The 19,373-nt window shown below is 38.3% G+C and overlaps 1 protein-coding gene across 1 annotated transcript in view; it reads right to left on the bottom strand.

The window, feature by feature from the left end:
• Positions 1-19,373, bottom strand: part of hsd17b12b (hydroxysteroid (17-beta) dehydrogenase 12b) — a 32,560-nt gene that overhangs the window by 7,367 nt on the left and 5,820 nt on the right. The window contains exons 2-3 of the mRNA XM_058782846.1: positions 1,927-1,973; positions 1,423-1,498 (exon numbers count right to left, since the gene is read on the bottom strand). Of these exons, the coding sequence (XP_058638829.1) occupies positions 1,423-1,498; positions 1,927-1,973 (123 nt within the window). The remainder of the gene's footprint in view (positions 1-1,422; positions 1,499-1,926; positions 1,974-19,373) is intronic.

The raw sequence follows: 19,373 nt of genomic DNA, 5'->3' as shown, positions 1-19,373 counted from the left end.
TATTTCTTAAAACCCCACTAAGCCATATTGTGATATTAGTTTAATTTTACTAATCATGCAGCCCTAATAAATACTGTATAAAACACAAGTATAACATACACCATGCAGAAGTCCCGTCCATCTGGAGGACAATGACACACATGTAAGAGAGGTAAGAGTCATTACGTCCATCTCTTTTGTCAAATAATTCCAGCTGCATCCGATGCAAGATGCACATGACTGTATTTGCCAGTGTTCAGTGGAGGTCACTGGGCTGATTTCCTCCATTCGAAGCTCTCTCACTCTCTCTCACTCTCTCTCTCATTCCCGCCATGACATCTCCAGGATCCACCTCCATCTGTGAAGTCGCGCTCTGCTGCAGCAGCCAGGCAGCTCAATTGGCAGAGTGCCTGCCTTTCAACACAGAGCTAAAAATAACTCTGCTCATTAACATCCACATTCATTTAGCAGAGGGAGACACTCTCTGCCTCACAAACAGGAGCAGCACTCGCTGCTCACGACTTTCGCTCTCTCTCACACACACACGAATAGGTACCCCACGGGTCCTCTGCACACAAGCAAACACAAACGCACATTTGCCAGCACATGGGCGCACACACGTGCATGCATGATCTAAATCATGCCATCCTCCTCAGATCAGGAGTCAGCCAACCAAAGGACAAGAAAAAAATGAATGGGGGGACATCTGTGATTCAGCCACTGCTGCTCCATTCATTCAACGATGCCATACTAGGAGACCTGCTTTTGCTTTGTTCTTGCAGTGCCAGTGGTATAAAGAACAACCAACAATGGATTATACGTATAAAAGTGCAAATGATTCAAATATTTTTTTCTACAGCAACACAATGCACACACAACAACAGACTTAAAATCACACAATGATCAAAGTATTTTTATTTTTATATTTTCCATAGTGCACGTAATGCGGACCTTCCCTGAAAACACTCCTCCTGATTTTCAAATGCTTCATTAATCCTTAGATACAATCATTTTGTAAACAGGCCACCCTTATTCAGAATAAATATAATACCCCCCCGTGAATTATAACTATATGAATTACATGTACAGGAATCCTGTGGGATCTTCTGGACTCCCTTCTCAGGTTTGGGTCAAGTAATTTCCTTACACGTAAAATAGACTAATTGTCCATATGCGTAATAATTTAAATAAAGTGATATTAATATAATAATAAATAAATAAATAAAATGTAGTGTCTTTATTTTCCCTAAAAGAGCACAAAATGTTCTGATGTTTGGGAGCAGGTGTATTTTTTCGTATTAACTAACATTTTGATGATACAAGCACTTTCATGAAAATCTGTCAGAACAACTGTATGAATGATTTACGAAAATATTAATTCTGCTTGCATTTATTAAAAGAGGTCCACACAGTTTTATTTAAAAAGTCTAAGCAGATACCTACCGATAGCTTTGGACACTTCATCCAGCTTCTCTTGAGTACGGCTGATGAGAACGATAGCAAAACCTCGTCGAGCAAGCTGCACAGAATCAGAAACATTTCACATTATACATTATTATTCTAATTTTATTACTTTAGTTTGATTATACATCAAATCGCTCTGGATCAGATCATAAGTAATCTAGCCTTCACAATCAAATCACCCATTTCTATTCGCATTATCATCAAAATGCTCCTACTCATCCAAGTACACTATCATAGAATCAGATCTCGTTTAGTATAATCATTCAAAATAGTATATAATAAAAAGCACAATTCATAAAGGCCATCAAATGGAAGAAATGAGAAGCAGCAGGGTGGCAAATGCTTGCCGGTTTGTCGACTGTACGAGGCAAACCTTTGAGAGCGGAGTTTTCCCTGAACTCTGACTGAGACCTCTAGTTTGATGACTCATTGTGATTTCTGTGAAGAGAGGGGGGGGGACAAATAAAACCTGAGGAATCTTACCTCCTCCGCATAGGCTTTTCCGATTCCATCGGTGGCACCAGTCACAACTACAGGGAAAAAGACAGAGTCAGCCAGATATTACTGAGGGGAGAATGTAAATGATCAAGCACACTAAATACACATCACCTCAATGTATGTGTAAAGACACACTGATAGGAGGTGTAATTACGCATTTTGATAAACAGTGCAAGCTATTACTTTCGTGAGAGAAGAAAGATTTGGCTATTAAATTTGGCTATAAAACTAACTGTATTTTTTCAATTTAAAAAACAGACATGTTAAACCTGGGTGTCTGCCAATGAAAGCATGGAAATGACAGCATTTTTGATTAGCTGTCCTGGCTTCACCTAGACAACAAGCCTTGTCACCCACCAAACGCAGTTCACCTTTGCAAAAAATAGCTTGGAGGCAAGCAAAGAGGGAAGCGGCTTCACATTTATAGAAAGAGCAGAAAAGCATGAATTCATGCTCTGTTCCCTGTTCATCGGGCATCAAGGACAAGGGACACACATCCCCACCCTTTAGCCTGGCATCTTTGGTGTCAGAGATGCCAGCACTGATTAAAGATTTACATGGGCAGCCCGCATACACTGGCTGAAGTAACACAAGAGAGTGTGGCGAGGGAGGGGTGGATGACGAACAATAAGACAGCGCAAGGGAGGAGCGAATGAGGACTGATCCTGGGGGCAGTTAAAAATAGAAAGGGAAGAGTGAAAGGCAAGCGGCTAACGGAGAGTACAGTTGGGAGGGGGCGGCACACAGTTAGAGGCAAGGGAACCATTTTCCCAGTTATTTTTAAGCACATTTACAATACATTACTCCACATGAGCGAAGGAAAAAACACTGGTTGGGACGAAACGCTTCGAGCGTGTACTGCTAGGTGAGGACAGAGAGGAGAAAAATTTGTATGAATGCTGCTCTATGGCCAAATGCCTCCATCTCATAACACACCCGGAGCAATGTCTGCAAACACGCTGGAAATGTGAATGAATGGGAGTCTTATTCAGAAAAACTCTGCTTGGTAAAAAGACCTCACGTGTTTAACGCTGTTGTATCATTTCACATCTCTGCTTTACAGTTTAACTAGACATCCAGTTTAAATAAGATGCATCTGTTTACATCCCGTCTGGAGAAAGGTGCAAAAATATCTTGATTTAAGTAATATTAAGAGCACTCTTCCATGATGCTATTATGAGTAAAGGCCACTTCACACCAAGCACGATAACTATATAGATAACGATAAAGATATAGTTCTAAAAATTGTTCTCAATATTAAAGAATAGCAGAGTCCACACCACAACTATAACAATAAAGGCACAGAGAAACGATATCGTTGGAATAACTTCCAGAACAGTATTTTTTTCCAGCTGATGAAAGATACAAACATTGACAGCCAATCAGAATCCATCCTGCTGTAAGGAGCTCGTGAATTTAAAGCGACAGACGCGCAGAGAACAGCATTTATTTAAAATCTTTTGTAACATAGTAAATGTCTTTACTGTCACTTTTGATCAGTTTAATAAATCCTTGCACAAATGTTCTGACCCCAGACTTCTGAACCGTAGTGTATAATATACACAATTTTCACTTCATTTGCATTGTGCAGAAAAAGTAACACAACTAAACCAACCCCAATAAAAGAGTTCCAGCAATTTTTTTTAAATCCGGCACAATATTTTCTGCGATATATCACTAAGCTTGCATCTGAGTGAAAACAGTCACCGATTTTGAGCATCATCTGTTAGAAAATGTCAGAGAAAAATCTTCAGAAGGTGATGCCAAACCTAGTCATGAGGAATTTAGGCCAGTGTGATTCAAGTTATTTTTAAAGTATAGAGCTAAACAATGACATTAAACAGCTCAGTGAATTCATTAATTTCTCACAAACTGTACATTAGTCAGACACAGCCCCCTCCTGTCTGGTATAAAACCACAAGTTTAGAAGCATTTCAGTTTTGCAAACATGTGAGGCAGCAACAGGGAAACACCCCTTGTTAATTTCACATTAGTAACTGGCAGGTTATCACAAACATGAAACAGTGTTTTTCGTCGACCTTCTCAAGCTACATATCAAAAGATTAAATGCTGGAGTCTGGTCAACTGAGAAGTGATCTTATAAGAGAGAAGACACTCCCTCACAGCGCACACTGATGTTGCTGCTGCTAAATATTCTAAAGGCTAAAAAAAGAACAGGAGATTAAAAATACCAGGCAAGCACTGCAGCCTCGTCTGGAACAGCTGCAGCACTTGAATACAAACGAGCCTCAGCTTCCCCCGGCATCACATGCACTGCACTCCTCCTCCTCCTCGGGCTCACGGACCAAGCCGTACATGCAGCCGTACAGAGAAGCCATGCATTTGATGAGGCATTTTCTGCAGCTGCATGTCACACAATGAAGAGCAAGTGAATGAATGGTACACGTGATTATTTATACACCCGACTGTTGCATTGTGCCAACTGCTGTCAACAATGCAATTTTATTTTTCATTTTCTACATATGCTGTGGAATTCATTGCAGGTTTAGATTAAGCGATTAACGATATGTTCAATAACAGTACGGTTCAAGCCGTAACAAGTAACAAGTTTTTTTCAAGGGGTTGTAACAAGCAGACAGTTCTCCACCAAGTTTCTCTCTTAGCAACCTGGAAAACTTTGAGAAAAACAAAAAGTGCCATCCCTCACTGCCCTTGGATGTTCCCATGTTTGCAGTGTTATGTAATAGCACACCCCTCTCCGTCTGCAGACCGGGATCCTCCCTCCTCATTGGATGCTGCAGTAGAGGATTCAAAGTGTCTCCTGGGCCCCCACTCCCAGTAACATGCTTCTTTAAATAGCATGGGTGCCACGTGCCTCTCTCAACGGCTTTATTTGCTTCACATCAGCAGCGCTGTTCAAAAGGACGGTTTTAAAATCGGCTGCTCTAAAAATAGAGCGAGATGCATTTATTTTTCCCTGAGGCAAGATATTTTCAGAAAGGGGGAGAACTATGTGAATGTCTTCTGCGATCGAGTGTACAGTACAGTAGCATTACAGCAATTCATAAATATCTATTAATGAAGCATTAAGAACAATGTGCACAAGAGGGGAAGAGCCTTCAATTAAAGCCATGTCAACAGAGAATTGCAATCAACACCACATTTCTTGTTGAAATACTGCATATAATTTATTCATAATTATGTCATGTCATCGTGGTGAAATGTGTGTGACTGTACGTACGTGTAGTACGCATATTTCAGTATTTTTGACTCAAATTCTCAGTAAATGACGAGCCAGTGTACCATGCGAATTCCTTGGAATAAAGATGAATCACATTTACAGAGGACATGGGTGAGACGTAAAGCTGCACTTCCTCAGTTTATGTTCAGGCATATATACGGGTCAATATCACCATATAGTGCCTTTCAACACTCTCAATACTCAAATTTTGGTTTTAATTTCCCATTCGCTCTGTCTCATATCATTGACAGTAGTCAAGTACTATAGAAACATTAGCTGAACTCCCACACATTTATATATTCATTTATTAGGGGTGTAACGGTACACAAATATGACGGTTCGGTACGTACCTCGGTTTTAACGTCACGGTTCGGTATGATTTTGGTGCAGCAGGGGGAAAACTAAACTGTTTTTTGGGGGGTTTTTTATTCTTTTAAAAAAAGTTTACAGAGTAAGTTGCTCTTTCTTTAAAATACATTCAGTTATAGTTAAAATTTTCTTAGTGATAAAAATCTACCTCAGCTTATGCTTAAAACTATAGGGAGCCCTTTTACATTATATGGTTACAATTAGGCCTAACAACTTAATCCAAACTTAAATTTAATTACTATTTATTTTTAAATAGATGATCAACACTCAACTAAAAAAAATAAATAAATAAAATTAAAAATTGTATGCCAATATGTAAATTGCACAATGCAGTTTTTAAATTTGGTGTAATGTAATGCGTTTATGCGGTTTAAGGTTCAAAAAACTAATTTTCCACATACTGTACATTATTGTTGTTCCTCTATGCCCCACCTTTCTGAAACGCGCCGATTTTTATAAAGCTCATCATTCTGAGAAGCGAGACGTGCTCTGATTGGCCTGCTATCCAGTGCGTTGTGATTGGTAGTAACTGATATAATATAATATAATCTGGATAACGTAATCAGATTCAAAAAATTAAGTACTTGTAATTAGAGTAAGGTTTAAAATACACATTCTTACTCTGTAGAGAATTGTTACTATGTAGATTTTTTTAAGCATGTATTATTAATTATAACTAATTAAAATGCACATATTCACGTTATTTCTTAGTTACATGTAATGCAGGGATTACAAAACTTTTTTTCATCTAAACCTTATTCACTAAATAGCCTATATTTGCTTAAGTAGCCTACCCCTGAGATTTTAAAATAAATATTTCAATAATTAAGTATCACATTTGCATGTTCACAGTTTCTTTAATGTTGATTAATGATCACATGGCATGCAGGTAAACAAAAATATTTCATTTTTTTTAGTAAGTGTTTTATTTAAAACAAAAAATATAGAAATACAAAGACGGTTCACTCCTATACTTATGAATGGGAGAAACTGTAACGCGCAATATGGAGGAATAGTCCCACCATCTAAATGAAAGAGCCAAATTTTCCATAGAAACATGGGGCACATTAAAGCTCAAACCTGGTTTCCGGGATGAACGACATGTTTCCTGGAAACGGTGTGCAACGGGGTTTGAGATATGTTTTCTCATTTTTTCAGCAGCAACATGTATATAAACCACACCGTATTAAAGAGACAGCTCGCACAATGGGTCCAAGTAAAATCGTTTACAAATGTGTCCGCTGCAGCTTGGTATACGCAACAATTGAAGATATTAGAAGACATGTTTGTCGTAAGACTTTTATAGTAACAATATAGCATATCAACATGATGTAGTTGTTTATATTTTTAGCTTCATTGCAAGGCAAGTTTATTTATATACCAAATTTCATACACAATGGCAATTAAGTGCTTTACATAAGAATGAACGGCAAGGGCTGTGACTGCAACATTGAGCATATTTTGCAGTATTAAACACGTATTTTTACAGATTTCATTAGGCTCCGAAAATTCTTCAAAGAGAACACAAAGAACGGCCTTCTCAGCTGCCATAGTTTATATACTTCTCAGCTCTTGAGTCATCAGAACAGGGTATTCAACGCACCAACGTTTCCATTTAAAAAACGTTTTGCAATGTTTTGACGGGGCTGAACGCAGCCCTGACTAGACCAGCCAATGCACATGCACAGTAAGCACGTTATGACTCCGAATGCGCATTGGCTGGTCTAGCCTGAAAAATAAGCTTTTTAAACGCTATTTGACCATAAGAAACAACTTTCATGGGGCAATTAATTTCATATTTTTGTTGCTGATTTGACATGCAATTTAATTGTGAGTTCAGCCAGCAGTTTTTGAGATTTCAGGATTCCCCCATTCATTAAGATTGGTCTTGTACGAGCTGCCCGGAGGCATTGCAAATATGGCCGCCGACTGAAGAGACTTTCCTCGAAAGAGAGTTTGTTTTACAATGATTTATTTTCATTTAAATTTTTTATGATTTAATTAATTGTCAGCTTTTCATTAAACTCACAACCCCCCTGCAGTTCCTTTACGAATCCTAGTTTGGGAAACTAGGATGTAATATGTTTAATGCACTTCATGTTGTAAATTACAATGAATGAAACAAGTTTTCTTACTCTTTGCATCATTATGGTACAAGATAATGCCATTTAAATCAATGCGAGTTAAATCAAAAGTAATCTGATTATATTACCTAAAATGTGTAATGTAACGGATTACACTACTGACTACAATTTTTGTCATGTAATCTGGAATCAGTAACGGATTACAATTTGTAAGTAATCTACCCAGCTCTGTTGGCCGAAAACCTCGAGCGTGAGACGGAAATGTTACGTCCCTTACCATATTGTGATGCCGTGTCCCGGCGTGACGACACAAAAACAAAACCCATTACAAACGAGGCATTTCTTGCATCCAGTGGAGACATAATTACTGATTATAATGACTTGTACTGTCTTTTTAGGCATCGCATCGCGCGATTCGAGCCGCGTAAACATCACCATATCTTAATTTGTGATTGGAGAAATGACAAACAAGCAGCAAACTTTTAGCATAGCTGGCAGGCTACTCCCAGGTTCAGGAAATAGTCCTCCGTGAAATGTGCTGCACACACTCTAATATTTGGGTTGAACTGTTCTGGAACAGTGTTGTAAATACAACTTCACCACTGATTTCTAGTTGTGTCCTCTTTTGGAAGCCCAAACAAAGTAGTTTCACTTTCACAACGAAACAGTGTCTACAGAACATGGCGCCGGCGGCAGCAACAACACTACAGCGAGAATAATAGTTCCGCCTTCTTTCATTGCGTATACGTTTGGGTGGTGTTTTGCAAATCTTCCCACACTGTGACGTAGACATGTGGGGGCATGTTTGAATGAGCCGTTTTAGGTGGGCGTGGTTGAGTCTTAACTTTTATAAAGAATATCTCTTTGTTTTCGAGACTTTAGTCTTTAAAACTTCAAGGATCTTATCTATGCATGAACAGCTTGTAACACTCCAAAGAAAAAGGAAAACTTGAAATTGCATCATATGACCCCTTTAAAATATAATCAATTACACAGTGGCTGTCATAGCATGTTTCGTATTACACCATATACTCAAATATAATGAGTATATGGTGTAATATTTTGCAAAATGTTCCTCTCTAGACTTCATTTCTCTAGTGAACTAACGAGTTGTGAACACTGATGACTTGCTGAGGTAAATGAAATGCTACGTGACTTTTTTCCACACTGTTTTGTTGATGTCTTTCCACGGTTGAAACACTGATTGAGCAATTACATGAGGCATGAGATGTTCAGTCATGTTTATTCACAATAAAACTAGTAGTACAGAGGTGAATGCGTTCACTCACGCTCTGCACAAGTCTGCGGCGCGTCACAGCTCAGACATGGGAACCGGAGCTGATCGCAGCCGCTCGAGTCAATGCTTGTGTTGGGTTTATACCAGCACGTTTCTGATCCTTCCCAGAAGCGGCTCTCCAAGGCGTTTATACAGCAATCTGTCATGCCACAAAGACTGTCAAAACGCCATTTATTATTTCAATTTCCTGAAAAAAATAAAAAAATAAATGCTGTATTCGTTCGGTACACATGCATACCGAACCGGTTCTGTACGAATAAATGTACTGTTACACCCCTTTTCACTCTTTGTTATATTGCAGCCATTTTTTTTTCTCATTAATGTACACACAGCACCCCATATTGACAGAAAAACACAATTGTTGACATTTTTGCAAATTTATTAAAAAAGAAAAACTGAAATATCACATGGTCCTAAGTATTCAGACCCTTTGCTCAGTATTTAGTAGAAGCACCCTTTTGATCTAATACAGCCATGAGTCTTTTTGGGAAAGATGCAACAACACCTGGATTTGGGGATCCTCTGCCATTCCTCCTTGCAGATCCTCTCCAGTTCTGTCAGGCTGGATGGTAAACGTTGGTGGACAGCCATTTTTAGGTCTCTCCAGAGATGCTCAATTGGGTTTAAGTCAGGGCTCTGGCTGGGCCATTCAAGAACAGTCACGGATTTGTTGTGAAGCCACTCCTTCATTGTTTTAGCTGTGTGCTTAGGGTCATTGTCTTGTTGGAAGGTAAACCTTCGGCCCAGTCTGAGGTCCTGAGCACTCTGGAGAAGGTTTTCGTCCAGGATATCCCTGTACTTGGCCGCATTCATCTTTCCCTCAATTGCAACCAGTCGTACTGTCCCTGCAGCTGAAAAACACCCCCAACAGCATGATGCTGCCACCACCATGCTTCACTGTTGGGACTGTATTGGACAGGTGATGAGCAGTGCCTGGTTTTCTCCACACATACCGCTTAGAATTAAGGCCAAAAAGTTCTATCTTGGTCTCATCAGACCAGAGAATCTTATTCAGGTGTTTTTTAGCAAACTCCATGCGGGCTTTCATGTGTCTTGCACTGAGGAGAGGCTTCTGTCGGGCCACTCTGCCATAAAGCCCCGACTGGTGGAGGGCTGCAGTGATGGTTGACTTTCTACAACTTTCTCCCATCTCCTGACTGCATCTCTGGAGCTCAGCCACAGTGATCTTTGGGTTCTTCTTTACCTCTCTCACCAAGGCTCTTCTCCTCCAATAGCTCAGTTTGGCCGGACAGCCAGCTCTAGGAAGGGTTCTGGTCATCCCAAATGTCTTCCATTTAAGGATTATGGAGGCCACTGTGCTCTTAGGAACCTTAAGTGCAGCAGAATTTTTTTTGTAACCATGGCCAGATCTGTGCCTTGCCACAATTCTGTCTCTGAGCTCTTCAGGCAGTTCCTTTGACCTCATGATTCTCATTTGCTCTGACATGCACTGTGAGCTGTAAGGTCTTATATAGACAGGTGTGTGGCTTTCCTAATCAAGTCCAATCAGTATAATCAAACACAGCTGGACTCAAATGAAGGTGTAGAACCATCTCAAGGATGATCAGAAGAAATGGACAGCACCTGCGTTAAATATATGAGTGTCACAGCAAAGGGTCTGAATACTTAGGACCATGTGATATTTCAGTTTTTCTTTAATAAATCTGCAAAAATTTCAACAATTCTGTTGTGTTTTTCTGTCAATATGGGGTGCTGTGTGTACATTAATGAGGAAAAAAAAAAAATGAACAAATGATTTTAGCAAATGGCTGCAATATAACAATGAGTGAAAAATTTAAGGGGGTCTGAATACTTTCCGCACTCCACTGTGTATATATGTGTGTGTGTGTGTGTGTGTGTATGTGTGTATGTGTATGTGTATGTGTATGTGTATGTGTATATGTATATGTATATGTATATATGTATATATATATATATATATATATATATATATATATATATATATATATATACACACACACACATACACATACAGTCAAAGCCAAAAATATCAGCACCCTTGGTAAATATGATCAAAGAAGGCTGTGAAAATGAATCTGCATTGTTAATCCTTTTGATCTTTTATTAAAAAAATTAACAAAAATCTAACCTTTTATTGGATAAGAATTTAAAATGGGGGGGAAATATCATGAAATAAATATTTTTTCTAAAATACGTTGGACATAATTATTGGCACCCCTTGAAATTCTTATGAGTAAAATATCTCTGAAGTATATTCCCATTCATATTCACAATTTTGAGCACTCCAGGATGATTATGAACATGAAATTATCCAGCCATGCCTTCCTGTTTCACAGAAATATAAATAGGAGGGAAAACAAAGCCCAAATTCCCTTAAAGGGGTCATATAATGCCATTTTTGTACAAGCTAATATGATTCTTTAGGGTCTAAATTGAAAGTTTGTAATATACTTTAATTAAAAATTCTCATTAGTATTGTAAGAAAACACTAATTTTACCTGCTCAAAAACAGCTCTGTTTTCAGCACACCGCTTTAGTGCGTGCGTTTTAAATGCTAATGAGCTTTGCTCGCCCGCCTCTGTTCTGTGGGGCGTTTTTGACACAACACACGTGGAGTGTTGCCTTGACAACAGTTGAGGGTATATTTTGAAGAATGGCAGCGGGAGTCTCTGAGGATACTGTGCAACCGTATCAATTCGAACCGGAGTCGGACCCGGAACAGGATGACGGCCCCGAAGAAGTTCGACAATTAAGGCTCGAACGGGACGTTTCTGAATGGTTGGTTAACGTAATGTCACTTTTATCTATTTTTGTGTGTACTGTCAGGTAGAGTAGTGAGATACGGACGCTATGTGTTTACTAATACGTTAGTTCATTGACAGATTGATGTTACAGCTAATGGTCATGAAAAATAAATTCGGTAAATGTAGGCTTGTCAGTGATGCGTAACGTTATCTATGCAGTTTTAGGTACAACTCTCAGGGCGGAAACCATTAATTTTCATGCAGTTATAACTGTTTTTTATTTATTTAAATTTTTTACATTACTTCTTAACAGACACCGTTATAAACCATCTACAAAAGTAAGCTTAGTGTAGTGTTATCATGTTAACTTTAATACCTGCGTACACCGTTTGTAATAACACAATAACCATAACGTTTTGTTCATTATAAACGTGGGATTATTAATTATATTGAGAACGTCGTAAATAGAAAACATGCATGTACCCTGAATGTAAACATTAGCCACATACATCGTGAAGCGTGCTAGCGATTTGCAAAGATTAATATAAAGGTTAATTAAACGTTACACTCACTTCTTCTGGAGGTTCAGCAGGAACACGAATAGTTGGTACCGATTCTTTTTTCAGGAGCAGCTTCTTAGCAAAACCAGCTTTATACTGACCTTCATTTATAAAGCAGTCTGGTGAAAATGATTCGCGCAAACATGAAAACATTGACGTTGCTCGTGGGGAATATTCCCTTCAAAAGCAAAACTCAGCCACTGTGTCTTCAGCGGTTCGGACTTAGGAACATCAAAATGACTGCTGTGTTCATTATTGCACCCGAGAACAGAACACCACAATCGCTTAGACGCCATTCTGCTCATAGACAGCTCCAGCGTATATCAACAATGACGCGCGGACTATGATTGACAGCTCGCTCACGAGCAAGGGCAGGTCTGTGTTGAAACACTGCTGTCAATCAACCATCGTGGGAGGGGCGTCCGACCGTGTGGCGTCACACGGTCGAACGGCTTGATTTGAGACAGGGTAAAACAAATAAGGAGATTAAAAAAAAAAACACTGGATGGATTTTTATCATTTTATGATGGTTGTGTACAGGCACTGCTAACACACATTTCAGTACAATCAACTTGTAAAAGTGCATGTACCATTATATGACCCCTTTAATCATCCATCACAATGAGAAAAACCAAAGAATATATTTCTGATGTGCAAAAAAAGATAATCGAGCTTCACAAATTAGTGAAGTGGCTTTAAGAAAAGAGCTAGAGTAGTGAAAATTCCCATTTCCACCATCAGGGCAATTATTAAGAATTTCCAATCAACATAAAATGTTACGAAACTGCCTGGAAGAGGATGTGTGTCTATATCGTCCTAATGCACGGTGAGAAGGAGAATTTGAGTGGCTAAAGACTCTCCAAGGACCACAGCTGGAGAATTGCAGAAAATAGTTGTCTCTCGGGGTCAGAAATCCTTAAAACAAAACTGTCAAACAGCACCTACATCACCACATATTGTTTTGGGAGGGTTTCAAGAAAAATTCTCCTAACTCATCCAAAAACAAACTCCAGGATATTCAGTTATCAGACACGACTGGAACTTCAAATGGGACTGGCTTCTGTGGTCAAATGAAAATAAAAAAATGAGCTTTTTAGCAGCAAACACTCAAGCTGGGTTTGGTGCACACAGGGATAAAAAATACCCCATGTGTACAATGAATTATACTGCTGTATTTTTGATGTTGTGTGCCTATATTTCTGCTGGAGATCCTGGACATCTTGCTTAGACATGGCATCATGGATTCTATCAAATACCCACAGATAAAAAAAATCAATAAGTGACTGACTCTGTTAGAAATCTTATAATGGGCCATGTTTGGATCTTCCAACCGTACAATAATCCAAACACAAACCTCAAAAACAACACAAAAATGGGTCACTGAGCACAAAACCAAGCTTCTGCTGGCCATTCCAGTCCTCTGAACTGAACCCTGTAGAAAATGAGTGAGGTGAACTGAAGAGAAGAAGCACCCACATGGAGCTGGGAATCTAAAGGGTCTGGAGTGATTCTGGATGAAGGAATGGTCTCTGATCTCTTGTCAGGTGTTCTCTAACCTCATCAGGCATTATAGGAGAAAATTTAGAGCTGTTAAACTGGCAAATGGAGGTTTCAAAAAGTATTGAATAAAAGGGTGCCGTTAATTGTGGCCAATGTGTATTCGAGAAAAACATTTATTTCATAATGATATTTCCCTCCATTTTAAAATCTTATCCAACGAAAGGTTAGATTTTTGTGAATTTTTTTAATAAAAGATCAAAAGGATTAACAATGCAGATTAATTTTCACAGCATTCTTTGATCATATTTACCAAGGGTGCCGATATTTTTGGCCACAACTGTATATATACACACACATATACATATATAAGTGTAACTTTCAACTGACTGGTTGATTAACAAAATATATATCTATTGGTCTGAGTTCATCAGTTAATAACAGAGCAGTGAAAAAGCACCAGAGAAGTTGAGAGAAAGAAAGGATGCAGAGGAAACACTGCACATTGTTCCATGAGAAAGAGGAGGGAATGACGGTAAAAGAGATGGCTAAATGGAGGGAGATAATATGCTAAACAAGATGATGAGGCACATTACAGAGGGTGCTCTTCATGAGAGATGTAAATACACACGAGAACTCAAATGTCCAATTGCAGCTTTTGTTCAGTCAACCAGTTAGGCCTATATCCAACCAACAAATGCCTTCATTCACAAAAGTAGCTAGTTTTTAAGTGATAGTTCACCCAAAATTTTAAATTTGCTGTAAATGTATTTACCCTCTGGCCATCCAACAAGTAGGTAATTTTTTTTCTTCAGTAGAACAGTAAAAAAGGTTTTTAGTAGAAACCATGGTCTTTGGTGATTCTAAAAATTCAAGTCCACAGCAACTGTGACTTTGGAAGTCAAAAAAACATATACAGAAACGCAAAATGACCAGCCATGGCTTCTGAATATATATTGAAGAGGCCTTATGAAGCAAAACGATTGGTCAGTGCAAGAAACTGAACATTATTTACAACATTATTACCTAAAACCTATACCTACTACCTATATAATCCATAGCCTCAGGAAAACAGGAAAGTCTAAACCAGGTACTTTCGTAAGCACGCAATAAGCACCCATTACTGATGTGATGCTTTACATGTCTAAAATTAATAAACGAGTCTCAGTCAACTCACCTTTTTACAGTGCTGTGAAAAGGTTTTTGCCCCCTTCCTGATTTTTAAATTGTTTGCATGTGTGTCACTTAAAAGATTCAGATCAAAGAAATTTTTATATTACACAAAGATAATGCAAGTAAATACAAAATGCAGTTTTTAAATGATGATTTCATTTATTAAGGGAAAAAAGCTGTCCAAACCTGCCTGGCCCTACGTGAAAAAACAATTGCCCCCTCCTGTTAAACCATGAAAGAACTGTGATTAACCACATTATTTTAGAAAGCAGAGTTAAATTTCACTTGCCACACCCAGGCCTGATTACTGCCAGACCTGTTGAATCAAGAAATCACTTAAATAGAACCGAAGCATGCTTAAAGAGCAACATCATCTAAAGAAATTCAAGAACAGATGAGAAACAAAATAATTGACATGTATCAGTCTGGACAGGGTTATAAAGCCCACAAATGGAGAAAACTTATACAGGGTGTCTACAGATATGAACAAGTTAGATTTAAGACTTAAGACCTTTTTAATACCACCATATGTAAAAAAAAAAAAAAAAAATTACCATTTAAGACCAAACCTGTGAAGGAAATACACATTATATTACATACATAAATGTAATATTTAATGTGTTTTTAAATTTAAAAAGAAATCAAAATATCATCGCTGTCAAAAATGCTATTTATTATTACGATATACAGAGAACTTTTCATATCTGAAGACAATATCCCATACAAAATATCCCTCAAAAGCTCCACATCAGCAATATTTTTGGTGGTGTAAATTAAGCAATATTTTCATCAGTTTTCTACTCAGCATTTACATATTTAAATCTGCATGTTTTTAATATTTAACCCAGGTTGTTATTTACCTCCATAAAGTCCAATATTTTTTAACCTTATTAAATGTATGCGTCATCTTTCATGTCAAATTCTTACAACTGATGAAGAAATTTAATGTACACTACAGCTGTTAGCAATCAAATGAAATAATTTGCACTACAAATTTACAACCGCAATAAATAAATGTTATGAGATTAATGTTTTAAATACATTTTTTTGAATATACAAATAAGAAATGTTGGTGGAAAAATGCATACTTTTAAACTAACTAAACCACCAGTAGGTGGCGGTACATCACTTATTCATTCAACCGATTCATTCAAAACACTGAATCATTCAGGAACAAACATGCCAGTGCTGCTTGGAGAATGTGCAATACTTCTGATCTTTGTTTGGAACTATTTTCGTTGGTGAAATAGAACAAAACAGTCAATATTCTGTCTAAAATGTAAGTAACTACTTAACTACTTGTTTCTTGAGCCAAAATCAATGTAACAATTGCAATCAAGAAAATTTTTAGCAAAATAGTCCCCTTGTCATGGTATGTTATCATCATCATCATGTTATAAAACTAAACATTTTGAATTTTTATCTCAGTATGTTCGTTTTATGAGTTTCTTTATGTTTGCTGTTATGCTCATTTGATTTGATTTCTCCATATAAGTCTCTCACAGAGACAGGCAGCATGAGCCTCAACAGCGCAACATTGATACCAGAAATACACTATCCATTATCAATCGCTGTTTACGCTGAATGTAATAAAATGTCTCTTAAGTTTTAATCAGGCTATTTGTCCTGTCGGGCAAGTAAAATTCGAGCAATTTTTCAGTAAACTTGCATTAACCCATTTAAAGCAGCTAGGAGGCTTGTCAGCGAGCTGGTGGTATTTGACCTGCATTCTGCTACCGCAACTCTCTCTGATGACGCAGTAACTACAGCGCGGGGAGTGGGGGGTGGGGGGTCTTCCGTCTGTCCAATGATTGTAAACAGTCCCTGGGTCCGTCAGACTGGTGAAACTTTTGCTGTAATAAGACCGAAGATATTTAAGACCCACTGAATCTGAATTCAAGACATTTTAAGACTTTTTAAGACCTTTAAGCAAAACTTTATTTAATACATTTTAAGACTTTTTAAGGACCCGCGGCCACCCTGTTATAACAGTAGTGAACCTTCCCAGGAATGGCCGGCCTACCAAAATTAGAACAACATCTAAAGAACTGCAGGCCTCATTTGCCTCAATTAAGGTCAGTGTTCATGATTCAACAATAAGAAAGAGACCAGGCAAAAACAGCATCCAAGGGAGAGTTCCAAGGCAAAAGCCACTGCTGACCAAAAAGAACACAAAGGCTCGTCTCACATTTGCCAAAAAATATCTTGATTATCTCCAAGACCTTTGGGCAAATATTCTGTGGACTGATGAGACAAAAGTTGAACTTTTTGGAAGGTGCGTGTCCCGTTACATCTAGCGTAAAACCAACACAGCATTTCATAAAAAGAACATCATACTAACAGTCAAACATGGTGGTGTTAGTGCGATGGTCCAGGGCTGCTTTGCAGCTTCAAGACCCGGATGACTTGCCATAATTAATGGAACCATGAATTCTGCAGCCTATCAGAAAATCCTGAAGGAGAATCTCCAGCAGGACAATGATCTCAAACACACCAGCAAGTCCACCTCTTAATGGCTCAAGAAAAACAAAATTAAGGTTTTGGAGAGGCCATGTCAAAGTCCGGACTTAAAACCGATTGAGATGCTGTGGCATGACCTTAAACAGTCCTTTCATGTTTGAAAACCTTCCAATGTGGCTGAATTAAAACAATTCTGCAAAGAAAAGTGGGCCAAAAATTCCTCCACAGCGATGTGAAAGACTCATAGCCAGTTAACACAAAGATTTGATTGCAGTTGTTGCGGCCAAGGGTGGCATAACCAGTTAATAGATTTAGGGGGCAATTACTTTTTCACATAGGGCCAGGCAGGTATAGACAGCTATTTTCCCTTAATAACTGAAGTCATTATTTCAAAACTACATATTGTATTTACTCTGGTTATTTTTGTGTAATATTAAAATTTGTTTGATGATCTCATTTTGTCGCTTCAAGTGCTCAGTTTGCACATGCTCATATCTGCAGCTCATCAGTTCTTCAGTCCTAGTCCAAACGGTTTCCTCACTTCAATAGACTGTTGGGAGTAACTGAAGCACTGAATTAGCTGACAAAAATGATTTGGCATCATAAGATCATATATGCAGGTATGTTTCAAGTCAGAGTGAGTGACTGTTTTGATTGAGTAACTTAGATCCGTGCTGACTGGAGCTGGGAACTTTTCAGATGGTTCAGTCTGATTTGGTGAACTGGTGCAACTAGTTCATTAAAAAGAACCAGATCAAAAGAACAATTTGCTTAAATGAACTGGATATCACTCCAGACCAGTTCCCTAAGACTATGGATTACAGGTCATATAAATAGTGCTGTAAATAATGTTCAGTTTCTTGCAGAAACAGATCATTTTAACTTCTTAAGAACTCAACATATCACCAGGAGCCACAGGTATTATTTCTTTGTTGCCTGTTCAACTTTCAAAACGATGGCAGCCGTGGACTCGCATTTTATGAATCACCATAATCTCTAGTGCTGTGTATCACCAGCAAAGTCACGATACGATACATATCACGATACAGAGGCCACGATAAAATACGTATCATGATACAGGACTGCACTGAATTTCACCTCAGCAGAATATTAAACACTGCATACTATAGGGCCATTTCTATCTACAGGCAGAGCAGGCAGTTGACGTCTGCATTACGAAGGGCCTCCATTACTGTACCACAGTACAATATAGACCATGACAATATAGATAATGTTTCATGTTTACATTGGGCACTCCCCACCAGGTACAAAATTCTTACTGATTGCATCTTGTTTTTATGCCCATAAATAATAATGTAGGCCACTCGTTCTAATAAATTTATACTGTAATGTACTCATTCTAATATATTAAAAAAATAATCTTTACATTGCTGGTAGGTTATCATTGCACAAATGATACAAATGATGCACATTCTCTATGTTTAAAAAAAAATGTAAATTAAAATAAGCGTTCTAAACTAATGCGCTGTCTTCACTGTATCTAATGCACACACACGCTCAGTCACTCACACAGATCACGCTGCGGCCGCACACAGACATTCAGGAACAAACTTTTTAGCGCTGCCCCGCAGTTTTATCAACTAAATACCTTAATCGCTCAAGAGCTACATTATCTTTCTCAACAAGGAGCTGGTAACATCATTGAGTGCGTTTACATGGACCCTCTTAATGCGATTATAATGAGATTTTGGCGATATTGCGATTATGCTTTACCTCATGTAAACGCAATACTTCGATCTAAATAATACGATTAAGCTCATAATCGCAGCAAGCATAATCAGATTAACATAGGTGGCGACGCCGATTTTAATCGGAATATACAAGCATGTAAACACCTTAATCGCAGTATTGCCGCTCTGACCAAAGTGCGCATGCGCTTGTGACATATATGAATAACGTGACACGCACCTGTAATAATACGGAGATTAGAAACGATGGAGGGGAAGAAAGCATCGCATTCTGAGGAAAACACAACAAGCTGCCAGCAGTCTCCGTCCAACATGATCTCACAGAATTCCGTGCAATGTTCACGGACTTAATTAA

The sequence above is a fragment of the Onychostoma macrolepis genome, chromosome 07 (assembly GCF_012432095.1).
Source record: "Onychostoma macrolepis isolate SWU-2019 chromosome 07, ASM1243209v1, whole genome shotgun sequence".
Lineage (NCBI taxonomy): Eukaryota > Metazoa > Chordata > Actinopteri > Cypriniformes > Cyprinidae > Onychostoma > Onychostoma macrolepis.
Note: the sequence above shows the minus strand (reverse complement) of the source record. Positions and strands in the feature narration are given on the sequence as shown.